Consider the following 18,292-nt stretch of genomic DNA (forward strand, 5'->3'; position numbering starts at 1 on the left):
GACCCGGAGAAGGCACTGGAAAGCCACTCCAGTACTCTTGCCTAGAAAATCCCATGGACGGAGGAGCCTGGTAGCCTGCAGTCCATGTGGTCGCACAGTGTCTGACACGACTGAGCGACTTCATTTTCACTTTCACTTTCATGCATTGGAGAAGGAAATGGCAACGAACTCCAGTGTTCTTGCCTGGAGAATCCCAGGGATGGGTGAGTCTGGTGGGCTGCCGTCTATGGGGTCACACAGAGTCGGACACGACTGAAGTGACTTAGCAGTAGTAGCAGCAGCAACCACTAGACCATTGAGGAATTTGAGTATTTATTTCTCTGTTTCATAGGTTTTTGAAATGTAGTTTTTCAACCATTTTATGTGACCCAAGGTTAAGTTATTTTATCAATCTAGGCCTCAGATTCCTTATCTGAATAATCTATAAATTGATACAACTGGTTTCCAAATTTATAGTCTCCTGGATAGTATTTACCCCTCCACAGTTGCTCATAAATTTATATAATAACTATATATTTTCAAACAGAACTTCCCCTGTGTTAACAGGACAAATATAATGACTATTAAACATGAGAACACTCAGGCCCTATAAGCTTCTAAGTACATTTCTATTAAAAACAGAAAAATAATATTCCAAACTTCTGTTAGTTTAAATGTATATCATTATATACTTGTTTTCTGTGTACTATGCAGAGAGGGCATACCTTTCTGTTAAATATGCATACTTTCAAAGGAAACCCTCCTACACTGTTGGTTGTTATGTAAATTTGTGCAGCCAGTATGGAAAACAGTATGGAGGTTTCTCAAAAGACTAAAAATAGAACTACCATTTGACCCAACAATTCACCTCTGGATACATATCCAAAAAAATAAAAATATAGACATTAATTCAAAAAGATACTGGCACTCCAATGTTCATAGCAACATTATTTACAATTGTCAAGATATGGAAGCAACTTGTTTCCATCAACAGATGAATGGATAAAAAAGTAGTGGCATGTACACATAAACACACACACAGTGGAATATTACTCGGCCATATAAAAAGAACAAAGATCTTTCGACTTGTAGCAACATGGACTTGAAGGGCTAAACGTTAAGTGGAGTAAGTCAGACCAAGAAAGACAAATATGTATGATATCACTTATAAGTGGAGCCTAAGAATACAACAAATTAACAAATATAACATAAAAGAAGCAGACTCACAGATACAAACAACAAACTAGTGAGTACCAGTGGAGGGGAGGGTAAGGGCAATATAGAGATGGGGCAGTGGGAAGTACAAATTATTGGGTGTAAAATAGACTGTAAGGATGTATTGTACATGGGGAATATAGCCAATGTTTTGTAATAACTGTCAATGAAGTATAACCCTTAAATTTGTATAAAAAATTCAATCTTTCGTTCCACAAACATTATTGAACATCAAGGATGTGTAAGTACTGTGTTAGAGCCAAGGATACAGTAGTAAACAAGTAAGCCTCATATATGCCCTTTGTGGAACTTGGATTTACAATTTGGTAGATGTATAGACAAGAAACAAATAGACAAGGAAAATCAGTTCAGTTCAGTCGCTCAGTCGTGTCCGACTCTCCGCGATTCCAAGAATCACAGCACGCCAGGCCTCCCTGTCCATCACCAACTCCCGGAGTTCACTCAAACTCATGTCCACAGACTCGGTGATGCCATCCAGCCATCTCATTCTCGGTCGTCCCCTTCTCCTCCCACCCCCAACTTTTCCCAGCATCAGAGTCTTTTCCAGTGAGTCAACTCGTCACATGAGGTGGCCAAAGTATTGCAGTTTCAGCTTTAGCATCAGTCCTTCCAATGAACACCCAGGACTGATCTCCTTCAGGATGGACTGGTTGGATCTCCTTGCAGTCCAAGGGACTCTCAAGAGCCTTCTCCAACACCACAGTTCAAAAGCATCAATTCTTCGGCTATCAGCTTTCTTCACAGTCCAACTCTCACATCCATACATGACCACGGGAAAAACCATAGCCTTGACTAAACGGACCTTTGTTGGCAAAGTAATGTCTCTGCTTTTTAATATATTATCAAGGTTGGTCATAACTTTCCTTCCAAGGAGTAAGCGTCTTTTAATTTCATGGCTGCAATCAGCATCTGGAGTGATTTTGGAGCCCAAGAAAATAAAGTCTGACACTGTTTCCACTGTTTTTCCATCTATTTCCCATGAAGTGATGGGACCCACAAGTCACAAAAATTGACCAAGTATTATGGAAGGAAAGAATCAACTAGAACATTTTGCCACAAACAGAGTGTAGTAAAGTGAAATCCTTTCCAAAGTCATACGTCGTAAGAATTATTAGGGGAAAGGAAACATTAGATCCTAGGACCCTTCCCTTCAAGAATGATTTTGTAGATCTGGGATGGGGTGATCAATATTTTTAAGTATGCAAAGTAATTCTTATGGTAAAATATACGCTGGTGAAATGGAAATAATTTTGGACTGGTAATAAGGAAATCTGGCATCTAATAAACCAACTGGCTGTGTGTCCTTCAACAAGCCATACGCCTATCTAACCACACTTTTCTTATATAAAGTAAGAGCATGAAACTCAATCTCAAGATGCCCACCGGCTTTAATTCAATGCCCATTATATGTGGTATACTATATATAGTATATAGCCAATCATGGGCAATTTGTTTTATATATACATTAGTGGCAGAGGGTCATATATTTAATGAAAAAAAAAAAAAGAAAGGTGAAAACAGTATAAGTGAAGAGCAGTCTTCTATTTAAAGACATCAAATCTAGTCATGATATTTGGAAGATAAATATAATCTAAAATTTAAAAACATACATCTTTTTTTTCCATGAAATTTTCTTATCTTTCAAAATGCACTTAAAACATTGAAGTATATTGTTTATACAAATATTTGACACACAAGAGTTCATTTTGATATCTGTCCACTATAACCCAAACATAGATGGAAAAGCAAGGCATTAAACTGAATTTCAGAGAGATAGGGCAGGGAACTAAATTTATGAAAGACATATGGTGCTTTACACTTATTATCCACATATATTATTACTATCTCAAAATAACCCTTTATTATATTATGTCTATTTACTGTGAACTGAAACACAGAGACATTAAAAATTTGATCATGCTAATTTGCAAATTACTAAGGAGAGCTGTGTTTTTCCCATGGCATCTAGAAGAGTTCAGGCATATAATAAGCAGTTTACCTTTGGTGAGTGAGTAAGTCAATAAATAATCAACACTATCATGGGAAACATTCCAAATTAAAGAAATATATGCACATAGTAACATTCAATGAAGTTAAAAGCAAAACACGCCATTTGCTTCCAAGAATTTTTAGAAGTATAAGCTATTACAAGAAAACATGAATCCAAACTTTCCACATTATTCCACAAGTAATAGGTAACTAGACATCCTGAGGGAAAGTTCATTTTGGTGATCAATAATTAGAAGGCCTATTAGACTTAAAAGCATCTACATAGTTTCTCCCAATATCTCAGGTATATATTTATCTGGCAAACATATTCTTATCTTCAGTTTATCTACCTAATAATAAAAAAGAGGTCTCTTAAAACACATCATCTTTTCAAAGTTTCTTTCTTCAATTAGCATTCTGCGTCTTGAAAAATCCCTAAAAACAAAAAGTTAGTAAGCAGTTCACTGTTCTTTCGCCTAATAGAAGTTTTTTTTAATTAATTTATTTTTTTAATTGAAGGATAAATTGCTTTACAGAATTTTGTCATTTACTGTCAAACATCAACATGAATCAGCCGTAAGTGTACATATGTCCCCTCTCTTGATATAATTTTTAACTAGCCACAGACAAGAGGAAAATAGTAATACTTCTTCCTTTTTCTCTTTGTTAGTGTTTTCTATAGGGATAAAGGTTTCTGCACAGTCAATGGCTTTGGCCATTTTTAACATCAATTGTGCCTAAAACTCTTTTATATCAAATAAAATCCTAGTTAGGAATCCTGTGGTTATCTTTCATTTCAGGAGAGTACGTTTTCAGTAATATTCTGTCTCTGTGTCTCCTCTTCTGGAGTATGGGGTCTCAAGGAACCAGTGTGAACCAGTATGACAATCCAAAGAGTCTGAAAGCTGCTGTCATGGTACAAGGAGTTTATTAGTATCAGTGACAGATTGAATAAGAACAAAAATAAAAAAACTAAGTGGAAAATTTGGAAGATAAATTTGAAGATATACTATTGAAAGTATAACAAAAGAACGAACAGATTGAAAATGGAAATCTCAGGGTAACAGCTGTGTTCCAGGTGCAGAGTAATAAATTCAAGTTGGAACATATCAGAAGATTCCAGGAAAAATTTCTTTAAGATGATAAAATTGTTGCACTACCAAATGTGTATGAATATACTGAAAGGAGATACGTACAAGTGGGAAAGAGTATCAGGATAAATTAGTAGTCAGTACCAAGAAAATTAAGCAAGAAAATATACAAAAACCAAAAAATAAGTAAATAATAGACTTCAAGGAAACAAAATAATACTATGCAGAAAGGGACAGAAAATAATAGTATACTACATAAGACAAATGGTAAAGCATTTACATAGTCATAATAATGTTAACACTGAATATCAAACTAACCAAAATTATGAAATAATTATACTGTGAGAGTAAGAAGAGAAGAAATATGCATTTTGGTAAAAAGGATCAATGAAGAAATCTTGAAAAGGTTAGAATACCTTGCATTTCATAGTTAAATAAAAATCAGCAATGCCTAACACTGAAAAAATCAAGAAGCAGTGATATAAACAGAAGAAACTGCTAGGTGTTCTCCAATAGATTTATCCCTCATCCAATATAATAGAAAGTTTAGCTGGGCACATGGATCTCCATAATATAACTACATTTGCTGTTTTCCTTGCAGTTAGATATTACCATGTGACTCATCTTTAGCCAATGGGATTTAAGAGAACGTGTCTTGTAGCAGTTTCTGGGAATCCCTTATAAAAGAAAGCTGGTACACACTTTTGTACCTTCTATCTCCTCATCTCTGTCATGCTACCTGGACCATAAATGTCATGATTTTGGACCTTGAAGACAAGAGCTACGTCATAGGGATGGCAGAATGGAAGACGGAAGTCATCAGAAACTTGGAGGATTTCATAGGGCAGAACTGCCATGACAGTTCTAGATTTGTACATGGACTTGAAATATCTTGTTTCAAATATTATTTTAATAATATTTTAAAATAAATGCCTATTTTTTGAGTCTTTGTTATTCACAGCAAAACTTCATTCTAATTAATATAGAATTATTCAGATAGAGGTAAATACCAAAGGAATCATCTAAAGGGTGGAAATAATTGATTCTGGCTGCCACAAAATGGTAGGAGGGGAGAAGTAAAGAATGTTGGTTTTGTAGCAAGTCCTACAGAACTTAACTCCTTAAGCTATGTGTGTACATAATTTTGATTAAAAACGACAACAAAAACACATTCTCTGTATTTCCATAATAGTGGCATTCGCTTAGGCTCCACATACCATGGTCCCACTCCAATTCCTCTTCAGTCACCTATATTCTTTTGTTATCTCTTTTGCTAGACTTCAGGCTCCTTAGAAATAGGATGTGTCTAATGTAAGAGTCCCTTGTACTGCAAGGAGATCCAACCAGTCCATTCTAAAGGAGATCAATCCTGGGTGTTCATTGGAAGGACTGATGCTAAAGCTGAAACTCCAATATTTTGGCCACCTCATGCGACGAGTTGACTCACTGGAAAAGACTCTGATGCTGGGAAAGGTTGGGGGTGGGAGGAGAAGGGGACGACAGAGAATGAGATGGCTGGATGGCATCACCAACTCTGTGGGCATGAGTTTGAGTGAACTCCAGGAGTTGGTGATGGGCAGGGAGGCCTGGCGTGCTGTGATTCATGGGGTCGCAGAGAGTCGGACACGACTGAGAGACTGAACTGAGCTGAACTGAACTGAATGTATTTCTATTTCCCAGTTCATATGTATAACACATAGCATGCTATGTCCATGAAATCTCAAAGAGTTGGACACAACTTAATGATTAAACAGCAGCAGCATGCTCAGTAAATACAAGATTCCATTTTACTTCTCATCTGAATCCTAAAAAAAATAAAAAGCAAAGGTCTGCGCATGATAGTATTTATTTTGAGAAAATTATTTATTTTTAGAAATATGCTCTGATTTTCACCCATATTTCTCCCTCTTTATTCATGTATATATGTATGAGAAAATATTTCCTCCTCTGGAAGAGTTCTGTAATTTGTTTTATTATTCTTTAATAGTAGTTACTTCTTGATTTTCTGGAATGATCCTTCAGTGTGAGCTGAAGACTATGTTTACTTGCTTACAAGAGCCAGCTGTTAGTATCTCTTCTGAAATCTGCATTAAATGAGCCATGGAATCAGCCATGGCAGGAATCTTTATATCATAGAAATCAACAAATCATACAAATCAGAGTTCTTTTTCTTAAAAAAAACAAACAAACAAAAAAAAACTGTTGTTAAATACTTACCAGCAGACTACTGTCATTACCTAAATCTTACACAAATTTTAATATCTTTCAAATGGAATGTAAGCTACAGTTTCCATGACTGATCACTATAATTTTCAATCTATCATTCATTATATAGTATGTGAGATGCACAGTAGTGTCCCGCTATCTGAGTGTGTGTGAAACAAGGGATAGTATTTAACCCTTTATATACCATGCTTTTTCTATACACACACCTGTGATAAGGTTTAATTTATAAATTAGGTGCAGTAGGAGAAAATCTGAATTGCCAGCACCATTACCCTTAAGCTTTGGAGCAATTATTAAGTAAAATAAGCTACTTGAACACAAGCACTGTGATACCATGACATTTAATCTGATAACCAAGAGGACTACTAAGTGACTAATGTGTGGGTAGCATATACAGCATGAATACACCAGAGAAAGGGATGATTCACAACCTAGGTGGGATGGAGCAGGACAGCACAAGCTCTATCATGCGGCTCCAAAAAGAACACAACTTAAAACTTATGAATTGACATAAGAATAAGTAGTTTATTTAACTTGAACAGATGTAATACTGAAACTGATAAACTACTTTTGCTTCAAATTTAAATCATTTTTTCTTGAAACAGATTATTCGATGCTATCAATGTAGATCAAATACTAAAAGAAATACCTTTTAAATTTTTTACTTGATGTACTTATTGGAAGCATTTTAAGTATGTCTGGAACAACTTAGTTATGTAAATCTACAGTTGGGTAGTAACCATAGGGGGATTCATTCCAGGACCATCAAGGATATGAAAATCCATGGATAGTCAAGTCCCATAGTTGGCCCTCCATAGCCAGAGATTCTTCATCTCCATGTAAAAGTTTTTGAGTGGACATAATTTTCATTTCTTCTGAGTATTACCTAAGAGTGGAATTTCTGTCATATATCTCTATGTAAAAAGTTTTGAAGACTGTTTCCCAAAGTGGCTAAAACATTTTACATTTTAACCAGAAGTGTAAAATGGTTCAAATTTCTCCACATCCTGGCATACACTTGTTATTAGCTGTTTTTTTATTATTATTATAGCCATCATAGTGGGTGTTAAGAGGTATCTATCTCATTGTGGTTTTTATTTTCATAATGACAAATGATGTTAAGCATATTTTTATGTATTTATTGGTCATTTGTAAATCTTTGGATTAATGTCTATTCTAATCTATTGCCCATTTTAATTACATTATTTGCCTTTTTATTGTTGAGATGTAAGAGTTCTTTACATAGACATGATCCCTTATCAGATATATGAACTACACATATTTCCTCCCATTCTGTGGGGTTTTTCACTTTATTGGTAGCATTGGTTAAAGCACCTCATACAATTTGTAATTAATTTTTATTGGAGTATAGTTGATTTATAATGTTCTAATAGTTTCAAGTGTACAGTAAAGTGAATAAATTATATGTATATCAATTCTTTTTCAGATTATTTTCCCATATATGTTATTACAGAATATTGAGTAAAATTTCCTGTGCTATACAGTAGGTCCTTGTTAGTTATCTATTTTATATATAGCAGTGTGTACATGTTAGTTCAAATTTCCTAATTTATAACTTCCCCTCCATTTTCCCTTGGCAATCAAAAATTTGATTTCAAAATCTGTGAGTCTGTTGCTATTTTGTATATAAGTTCATTTGTATTATTTTTATTAGATTCTACATATAAGTGATATCATATAATATTTATCTTTTATTCACTTCACTTGGTATGATAATCTCTAGGTCCATGTTGCTGCAAATAATATTATTTCATTCCCTTTTTATGACTGAATGATATTTCATTGTATGTATGTACTACATCTTCTTTATCCATTTCTCTGCCAATGGACACTTAGGTTTGCTTCCATGTCTTGGTTATTGTAAACAGTGATGCAAAGAACATTGGAGTGCATGTATCCTTTTGAATTATGGTCCTCCCCACATATATATCCAGGAGCAGGATTGCTGGATCATATGGTAGTTCTATATTTAGTTTTTAAGGAACCTCCATACTCTTCTCCATAATCGTGGTACTAATTAGTATTTCTACCAACAGTGTAGGAGGGATCCCGTTTCTCCATAACCTTTGCAGCTTTACTGTATGTAGATTTTTTGATGATGGCCATTTTAATTGGTGTGAGGCATTTTTCAAAGAACTAGAACAAAAATTTTTAGAATTTGTATAGAAACACAAAGTAACCCAAATAGTCAAAGTAATCTTGAAAAAGAAAAAACGGAGCTGAACGAATCAGGCTGTCTGACTTCAAACTAGACTACAAAGCTACAATAACAAATCAGTATGGTACTGGCACAAAAACAGATATATAAATCAATGGAACAGGATAAAATGTTCAGAGATGAACTCACACACCTATGGTCACCTAATCTATGAGGAAGGAAGCAAGAATATACAGTGGGGAAAACAGACTTTTCAATAAGTGGTGCTGGGAAAACTGGGCAGCTGCATGTTAAGGAATGAAATTAGAACGCTGATGTAAGACTTGGACTATAAAGAAAGCTGAGCACCAAAGAATTGAAGTTTTTGAACTGTGGTGTTGGAGAAGACGCTTAAGAGTCCCTTGGACTGCAAGGAGATCAAACCATCCTAAAGGAAATCAATCCTGAATATTCATTGGAAGGTCTGATGCTGAACCTCCAATACTTTGGTCACCTGATGTGAAGAACTGACTCACTGGAAAAGACCCTCATGCTGGGAAAGATTGAAGGCAGGAGGAGAAGGGGATGAAAGAAGATGATATGGTTGGATGGCATCACTGACTCAATGGACATGAGTTTGAGTAAACTCCGGGAGTTGGCGATGGACAGGAAGGCCTGACGTGCTGCAGTACATGGGGTTGCAAAGAGTCGGACACGACCAAGTAACGTAACGTAACTGAACTGAACTGAACTGATACCACACGGGCTTCCATAGTGACTCAGCTGGTAAAGAATCTGCCTGCTTTGTGGGAGACTTAGGTTTGATCCCTGGATTGGGAAGATCTCCTGGAGAAGGGAAAGGCTACCCACTCAAGTATTCTGGCCTGGAGAATTCCTTGGGCTGTATGGGGCTGCAAAGAGTCAGAAATCACACACAAAAATAAATTCAATGGATTAAGGACCTAAATTTAAGGAGAGATACTTTAAAACTCTTGGAAGAAAACATAAGCAGAACACCCTGAATTAAATCACAGCAAGCTCTTCTTCAATCTACTTCCTACAGTAATGAAAATAAAAACCAAAATAAACAAATGGCACCTAACTAAACTTAAATGCTTTTGCACAGCAAAGGAAACTATAAATAACACGAAAAGACAATCCTCAGAATGGTAGAAAATATTTTTAAACAATGCACCTGACAATGGATTCATCTCCCAAATGGACAAACCTCTCATGCACCTCAATATATATATATAAAAAAAGACCAAATCAAAGAATGGACAGATGTTCTAAGTAGCTATTTGTCCAATGAAGACATATAGGTAGCCAAAAGAGCACGTACAAAGATGTTCAACATCACTAGTTATTAGATAAACACAAATGATGAAATTTTTAAGGCTTTCATTTATGACACTCATCAACTACAATGTGAAAATTATTGAAAATCCCTTACCCGAACTATTTCACAGTCAACATTTAATTCAGTTGCAACTGCTTCAATTTTTTCTCGACAAACAGAGCCAAGGCTGGTCATGCCATTGTCCCAGTACTTCTTAAGAGTGGCTAAGTCTTGGTCACTGAACTGAGTGCGATCTTGTAGCTGTAAAGAACATTTTTAAAAATTAGAATAATCAATAATCAAATATTAAAGGGCATCATCAGAGCAAGATGTGCTAGATTACTTTCTATGCATAAATTGATTTCATAATTCTTACTCTGTTTCCCAATTCTGAAATGGATATTTTCATGGTATTTATTTCTATGAAATGTGCTAGACTGAAATGGGTAAAAAAAAAGTTAGCTGATAGTAATTAAGCAATGCTGATTTAAAATGGCTGTAATCACACAAAAAATACAGGTAATTGTAGAAGATCCAAATGCAGTTTTAAAAGAAGATAATTAAAATCACTAACTACACTGAAAATTGCATTTGTTAATTATAATTTATTCTCTCAAACTTTTCTCTGTAATGTATATATTTACACTCACACTGCATATATTAAAAATTACCAGAGTTGAGATAATGTCACAGTGTTGTCTTTTGATAAATTAACCTAGATTTACTATAGATACGGAGAAGGCAATGGCAAGCCACTCCAGTACTATTGCCTAGAAAATCCCATGGATGGAGGAGCCTGGTAGGCTGCAGTCATTGGGGTCGCTAAGGGTCGGACACGACTGAGCGACTTCACTTTCACTTTTCACTTTCACACATTGGAGAAGGAAATGGCAACCCACTCCACTGTTCTTGCCTGGAGAATCCAGGGACGGGGGAGCCTGGTGGGCTTCCGTCTATGGGGTCGCACGGAGTTGGACACGACTGAAGTGACTTAGCAGCAGCAGCAGTAGCAACTATCGATAAGTTACAATTAATGTTATAATTAATTAAAATGTTAAATAAGAGAAATGCAAGAAGATAATGTTCTTTTAAGAGAACAATCACATTTGTCTTCAGAAAGTTTCAGAATAAGCCTGTCTTTTTAATTCTTAGCTTTATTTTAAACCAAATAACTATGGACTTTATATATTGTGTTAATTCAATGAATCCTAGAGGCATCCCTAATAAATAAGTTAGAAGCATGATAGAATAAAGACCTTTGTTTATGAGTAAGAAGACACGAAAAGAAAGGTCAAAGGGCTTATTCAACAGGGCAGAGAAATATCATGGCAGTTAGAAATAGACATATATCTGATTTTTTTTCTAGTAGTTTTAGCCCTATGATGTTTCCAGTTATTTCAAGGGGTGGTTAAAATATCTAAAAAATAGCTTTAATTAAAAATATATATCCTGTAAAATCTTATATGAGTATATGCGTGTTTGTGATGAAAGAGTGAGAGTGATGAGAAGGAGAGTCGGAGAAAGCCTGTGACAGTGAACGAATAGAGAATAAAAGTGGCAAATCATGGCATGGGTGTGAGGTTCTGTTGCTGCCTTCTGCCTAAGAATAAATGATCTGGTCCCACACAGAGGTTAGACTTCAAAGCCTTCCTAGACATAAATAGTTTTGAACGCTTCCTCCCTAACTGAAATTTAAAATGGAACTCTCTTCTAAATTCAATTCAGGTAACAATGAAAGATAATGTATAAAACATGTAAACAATACTTAAAAGAGTTATCATAGCTAATACCGATATAATAAATAACAGGTGCAAATTTGTTTTAAAGCTACAACTTTTGAAAACAACTTTTAGCTATCAGGATGAAAAAGCAATATGTGAATTCTGTTTACTACCAAGAAAATGAAGTTAGACTGTACAGTTAACATATATTACTCAGTAAGACATATAATACAGCTTTTCTTTGTGTGTCAATGAATTTCAATACCAGCTAGATCTCATCTCCCTGCTATAGTTAAAAACAAACAAGCAAACCCTGATTAATAGCAACTATTACATGTACTAGTACTAAATTACATGTTTACAATAAAAGAATCAAAGCATGTCATCCAAGTTTTTTTTTAATCAAGTAAAATAATGATCAAGTTATTTATAACATAAAAATTTTATGTGTCTTTCCTATATCGGAGTTTGGCAAGATGGCAGAGTAGAAGGACGGTGCTCATCTTCTCCTGCAAGAACACCAAAATCACAACTAACTGCTGAACAACCATAGACAGGATGCTGTTGTAACCCACCAAATAAAGATACCCCACATCCAAGGACAAAGAAGAAGCAGCCACAACACACTTGGAGGGGAACAATCATGTTTAAAATCAAGCTTCATACCTGCCAGAGACTCTTGGAGGGCATAAACAAAACCCTGTGGGCACTAGGACCCAGGGAAAGGAGCAGTAACCCCCCTAACAAGAGAGAGTCAGATCTGTTTGTGAGTGTTTGAAATCCTCCTGTGGAGGCATGGGTCAGCAGTGGCCTACTGCGGGGACAAAGGCACTGGCAGCAGCAGTCCTGGGAGGCATAGTGTGAGCTATAAGTTCTCTTGAAGGAGGTGACCATTAGCCCCACAACAGAGCCTCTGGGTGGGTGATTCACAAGCTGGAGAACAATAATACCAAAGAAGTTCTTGCACTGTTGCAAAAGTTCTAAGCTCCACAAGAGACTGCTGAACCAGGGAATCTGGCAAATCGACTGAGAATCCTCAGGGAATCTGACTTTGGAGGTCAGCGGGATTCGATTACAGAACTTCCACAGGACTGGGGGAAATAGAGACTCCTGGAGGGCACAAAAAACAGAGGAATCAGATATCAAATTGCCAACATCCATTGGATCATAGAAAATGGGAGGGAAAGTTTCAAGGGAATTACAGAAAAACATCTGCTTCATTGACAGTGTGAAAGCCTTTGACTGTGTGGATCACAACAAACTGTCGACGGGAATACCAGACCACCTTACCTTCCTCCTGAGAAAGCTCTATGCAGGTCAAGAAGCAAATGTTAGAACTGGACCTGGAACAACAGACTGGTTCCAAATTGGGAAAGGAGTACATCAAGGCTCTACATTGTCACCATGCTTATTTAACTTCTATGCAGAGTACATCATGTGAAATGCTGGGCTGGATGAAGCACAACCTGGAATCAAGATTGCTGAGAGAAATATCAATAAAGTCAGATATAAGGTGACACCACCCTAATGGTAGAAAATGAAGAGGAACTAAGGAGCCTCTTGGTGAAGGTGAAAAAAGAGAGTGAATAAGATGGCTTAAAACTCAACATTCAAAAAAACTATGATCATGGCATCTGGTCCCATCATTTCATGGCAATAAATGGGGAAACAACAGAAACAGTGACAGACTTCATTTTCTTGGGTTCTCAAATCACTGAAGATGGTGACTGCAGCCATGAAATTAAAAGGTGCTTTCTCCTTGGAAGAATAGCTATGACCAATCTAGATAGCATATTAAAAAGCAAAAACATTACTTTTCCGACAAAGGTCCATATAGTCAAAGCTATGTTTTTTTTTTTTTTTTTCTTTTCCAATAGTCATGTACAGATGTGAGGGTTAGACCATAAAGAAGGATGAGTGCTGAAGAATTCATGCTTTTGAACTGTGGTACTGGAGAAGACTCTTGAGAGTCCCTTGGACTGCAAGGAGATCCAACCAGTCAATCCTAAAGGAAATGAGTTCTGAATGTTTATTGGAAGGACTGATGTTGAGGCTAAAGGCCCAGTGCTTTCGCCACCTGATGCAAAGTGCTGACTCATTGGAAAAGACTCTGATGCTGAGAAAGATTGAGGGCAGGAGGAGAAGAGGGCAACAGAAAATGAGATGATTGGATGGCATAATCGACTCAATGGACATGAATTTTAGCAAACTCAGGGAGATAGGAAAGGACAGGGAAGCCTGGTGTGCTGCTTTCTGTGCAGGTCACAAAGAGTCAGATGAGACTAAGCAACTGAACAACTCCTTTATTTTTTGTACAATAGTTGCGGGGGTTGAAATTTTCAAAACCAGAGAGCAAAATTAGTGGGAGCATGGTTCTAGGTAGATTCAAATGATTCATCATTATAGCCAGCATAAAGATTCCCATATTTTTCCATTGCACCAAATTCTCCACTGCAAGTTAGCTTACATTATTTTTGAAATGGAAAGAATAATGAACAGAACACTGAACACACTCAGCAAGTTAATTTGTAATTCATTTAAAGGACATCCAAAGCTGATTCTTTCCTTAAATTGAACTAAATAAAACCTGATTTGATTTGTTAAAAATGTGCTAGGATCTTAGTACCAGCAATGCTGAAGGTGATCTATTATGACAACGCCCATTAAGTAGAAGCTTATGGGGGAAAGGGAAATTATTTTTAAAGCTCTTAAGAGCATATTCTAATTAAGATAATAAGTAAGGTAATAAAAATCACCTAGCATTAAAACTGAATACTCATTTAGAGAAGAAAAAAACGTGTATACTTAAGGTGAATACTTCCCTGAGGAAACCTGAAGATGAAATCAGTCTTTTCTTTCTGAAGAGCTGTGAGCCTTGCTTAGTCACTCAGTCGTGTCCAACTCTGAGGCCCTGGAGTATGTTGCCATTCTCTTCTCCAGGGAATCTGCCTGACCCAGGGATTGAAACTGAATTGCAGGTGTGTTCTTTACTGTCTGAGCCACCAGAGAAGTCCCTTTGTCTCTCCATTGGACTTAAACCACTTTCACTGTACAAGACATCCCTCAGCCTCAACTGCTGATTTAAGTGATGGAGACATATTAGTGAATTATCTTGCTGATTTTTGTGAGGAGTAACATTCCAGTAACCGTGGAAATCAAGGTTAAAGCTGAGGTTTGGCCTATGTAACCAGGTAATTATTTTGATTTCACTTGGACTATATTGTACCACAATAGAAAAAAATCTTCTGGCCTCTTCACCAATTTTAAGAACATTTCAAGGAATTTACTTCTTTGATTTTTTCTTTTTAAATAAAACTGAGTGACAAAACTCTGATATTGGGGAGCACAGTTTCTTGTTTTAAGTATGTGTCTTATTAGAGTTAAATGTATAAATGAATTATATATTTGTACTCAGAAGCAATACTTTTAAAATGAGAAGTATTAAAGATGTTAAACTCAACAGCTCGTTACTCCCTCAGTTTTCCATATGCTGTGCATTATTCTGTCATATCCCAACCGTCAGTCCAGAGAGTAATGTATGCTGTTGAGATTTCAAACTAGCTTTGTGAAAGCTTGTTCATTTTCCCTCTAGATAGTGCTAATTGACTACTTAATAGCAGGTATCATGCCTTTTTGTTTTTATTCTCATTGTAAAATGAAGGTAATTATGTACTTGTTTAACAAATGCAAACAGAAGGATATAAAATGAGCTACAATCTCTCTTCCTTTCTTAGGTACAAACTCCCAATCCTGACACCAAAGGCAACCACTGTCAGTAGCTTCCTGAGTAAGTTTCCAGGGTAAAAATGTATATACACTTAGAAAAAACAAACCAATGATACTATAAACTTAACCTCCTTCACTTATTATATTTAGAAGATCTTTCCATATCATCATTATATCATATGTATATCATCAGGATACCATCGATATACTTCAATCATTTTAACTGCTACAATGTATTCCATCATATGGACACTATATAATCGACTTATGCAATTGTTATTTAATATTATCTAGTTATATGGGCTACTTCATATCTTAAAAGATGATGCCGTTAAAGTGCTGCACTCAAAATGCCAGCAAACTTGAAAAATGCAGACGAGGAGACAGGACTGCAAAAGGTCACTTTTCGTTCCAGTACAAAGAAAGCAATGCTGCAGAGTGTTCAAACTACAGCATAATTATACTCATCTCACATGCTAGCAAAGTAATGCTCAAAATTATCCAAGGCAGACTTTAACAGTGCATGAACTGTGAACTTTTGGATGCTCAAGTTGGATTTAGAAAAGGCAGGGGAACCAAGATCAAATTGCCAACATCGGTTGGATCATAGAAAAAGCAAGAGAGTTCCAGAAAAACATCTACTTCTGCTTCATGGATGGTGCCAAAGTCTTTGGCTGTGTGGATCACAGCAAACTGTGGAAAATTCCTGAAGAAATAGGAACACCAGACCACCTTTCCTGTCTCCTGAGAAATCTGCATGCAGGTCAAGAAACAGCAGGTAGAACCAGACTTTAAACAACGGACTTGTTCCAAATTGGGAAAGGAGTACATCAAGGCTCTATATTGTCACCCTTCATATTTAACTTATATGCAGAGTACATCAAGCAAAATGCCAGGCTGGATGAAACACAAGCTGGAATCAAGATTGCCGGAAGAAATGTCAATAACTTCAGATACTCAGATGACACCACCCTCATGGCAGAAAGTGAAGAGGAACTAAAGAGCCTCTTGCTGAAAGTGAAAGAGGCGAGTGAAAAAGATGGCTTAAAACTCAGCATTCAAAAACTAAGATCATGGCATTCGGTCCCATCTTTTCATGGCAAATAGATGGAGAAAAAATGGAAACAGTGACAGATTTTATTTTCTTGGACTCCAAAATCACTGCAGATGGTGACTGTAGCCATGAAATTAAAAGACACTTGTTCCTTGGAAGAAAAGCTATGACCAAACTAGATAGCATATTAAAAAGCAGAGACATTATTTTGCCCACAAAGGTCCATCTAATCAAAATTATGGTTTTTCCAGTTGTCATTTATGGATGTGAGGTTTCGACTATAAAGAAAGCTGAGCACCAAAGAATTGATGGTTTTGAACCATGGTGTTGGAGAAGACTCTTGAGAGTCCTTGGACTGCAAGGAGATCACATCAATCAATCCTAAAGGAAATCAGTCCCAAATATTCATTGATGACTGAAGCTGAAGCTCCAATACTTTGGCCACTTGATGCGAAGAACTGACTCACTGGAAAAGACCTGATGCTGGGAAAGAATGAAGACAGGAGGAGAAGGAGACAACAGAGGATGGGATGGTTGGATGACATCACCAACTCGATGGACGTGAGTTTGAGCTAGCTCTGGGTGTTGGTGAGGGACAGGAAAGCCTGGCGTGCTGCAGTTGATGGGGTCCAAAGAGTCAGATACAGCTGAGTGACTGAGCAGAACTGAACTGAATTATATTATCTAATTTAGCTATCATTGGAAGGACTGATACTAAAGCTGAAACTCCGATACATTGGCCAGCTCATGCAAAGAGTTGACTCACTGGAAAATACTTTGATGCTGGGAGGGATTGGGGGTGGGAGGAGAAGGGGACGACAGAGAATGAGATGGCTGGGTGGCATCACCAACTCCATGGACATGAGTTTGAGTGAACTCTGGGAGTTGGTGATGGACAGGGAGGCCTGGCATGCTGTGATTCATGGGGTCGCAAAGAGTCGGACACGACCGAGAGACTGAACTGAACTGAATGATAGACATCAGGTGGTTTTCAGGCTGTTGTTATTAAAATCAATGCTGAAATGGATATTCTGGTACATATCTTGCTTTATATTTGCAATTATGTATAACGGGAAATTCCAAGCCATGTGTTTTCAGTTCAAGTTGACAAGGAAAAGACTCCCAACACCCAACCGGTTAAACCACCATATATATGAGAGTCACATATACTCACAGCCTGTAAGAAAAAGAACACATGAGAATATTGAAAACAGAATGAACAAGCAAGGGCTGTGGTGTAACCCTGAATCATGATGAAACCTCTCTTTCCCATAGGAGAATGTGATCGACTTGTTTCAATCATTTTGTGGGCTAGCAGGGAACTGAAGCTTGCCATTCAAGGATAAATAGGCATTGTGTCTTCTCCCTGTGCTAAGGAGAGTTGTTTGAATACGGTATTTCATCTGCGGGAACAGGATGGGAAGGGGAACTTGTGGTTGGGCCATAATTCAAGACTCTCTTGGCTTTTCCCAGATGTCAATACACAAATAATGTGGTAACTTAATTTTAGGTTTTACAGCACAAAATGGAATTGGTTGCCCAAAGAGTATGTGCACTTAAAATTTTTTGCAAATATAGACAAATTGCCCTTGGATAAGGGCTGAAATATATGACAGTCCTTATTTTCCTATATCTTTATCAATTCTAGGGATTATCCAACTTTATAATTATTACTAGTTTAGTGAAAGATTGTATCTTGCTGTTTTGATACGTATTTCTTTAAATAAGACCAAGGGTTTTTGTATGCTTATTGACCTTATGAATTTATTTTTC

General features: G+C 36.7%; 1 protein-coding gene across 1 annotated transcript in view; it reads right to left on the reverse strand.

Moving 5' to 3' along the window:
• The window catches only part of HDX (highly divergent homeobox), a 237,002-nt gene that overhangs the window by 84,582 nt on the left and 134,128 nt on the right, over positions 1-18,292 (reverse strand). Inside the window, exon 5 of the mRNA XM_055438372.2 lies at positions 10,133-10,279. Within this exon, the coding sequence (XP_055294347.1) occupies positions 10,133-10,279 (147 nt within the window). The remainder of the gene's footprint in view (positions 1-10,132; positions 10,280-18,292) is intronic.

The sequence above is a fragment of the Moschus berezovskii genome, chromosome X (genome assembly GCF_049115385.1).
Source record: "Moschus berezovskii isolate FMDL1 chromosome X, NW_MosBer_1.0, whole genome shotgun sequence".
In the NCBI taxonomy this organism is placed as follows: domain Eukaryota; kingdom Metazoa; phylum Chordata; class Mammalia; order Artiodactyla; family Moschidae; genus Moschus; species Moschus berezovskii.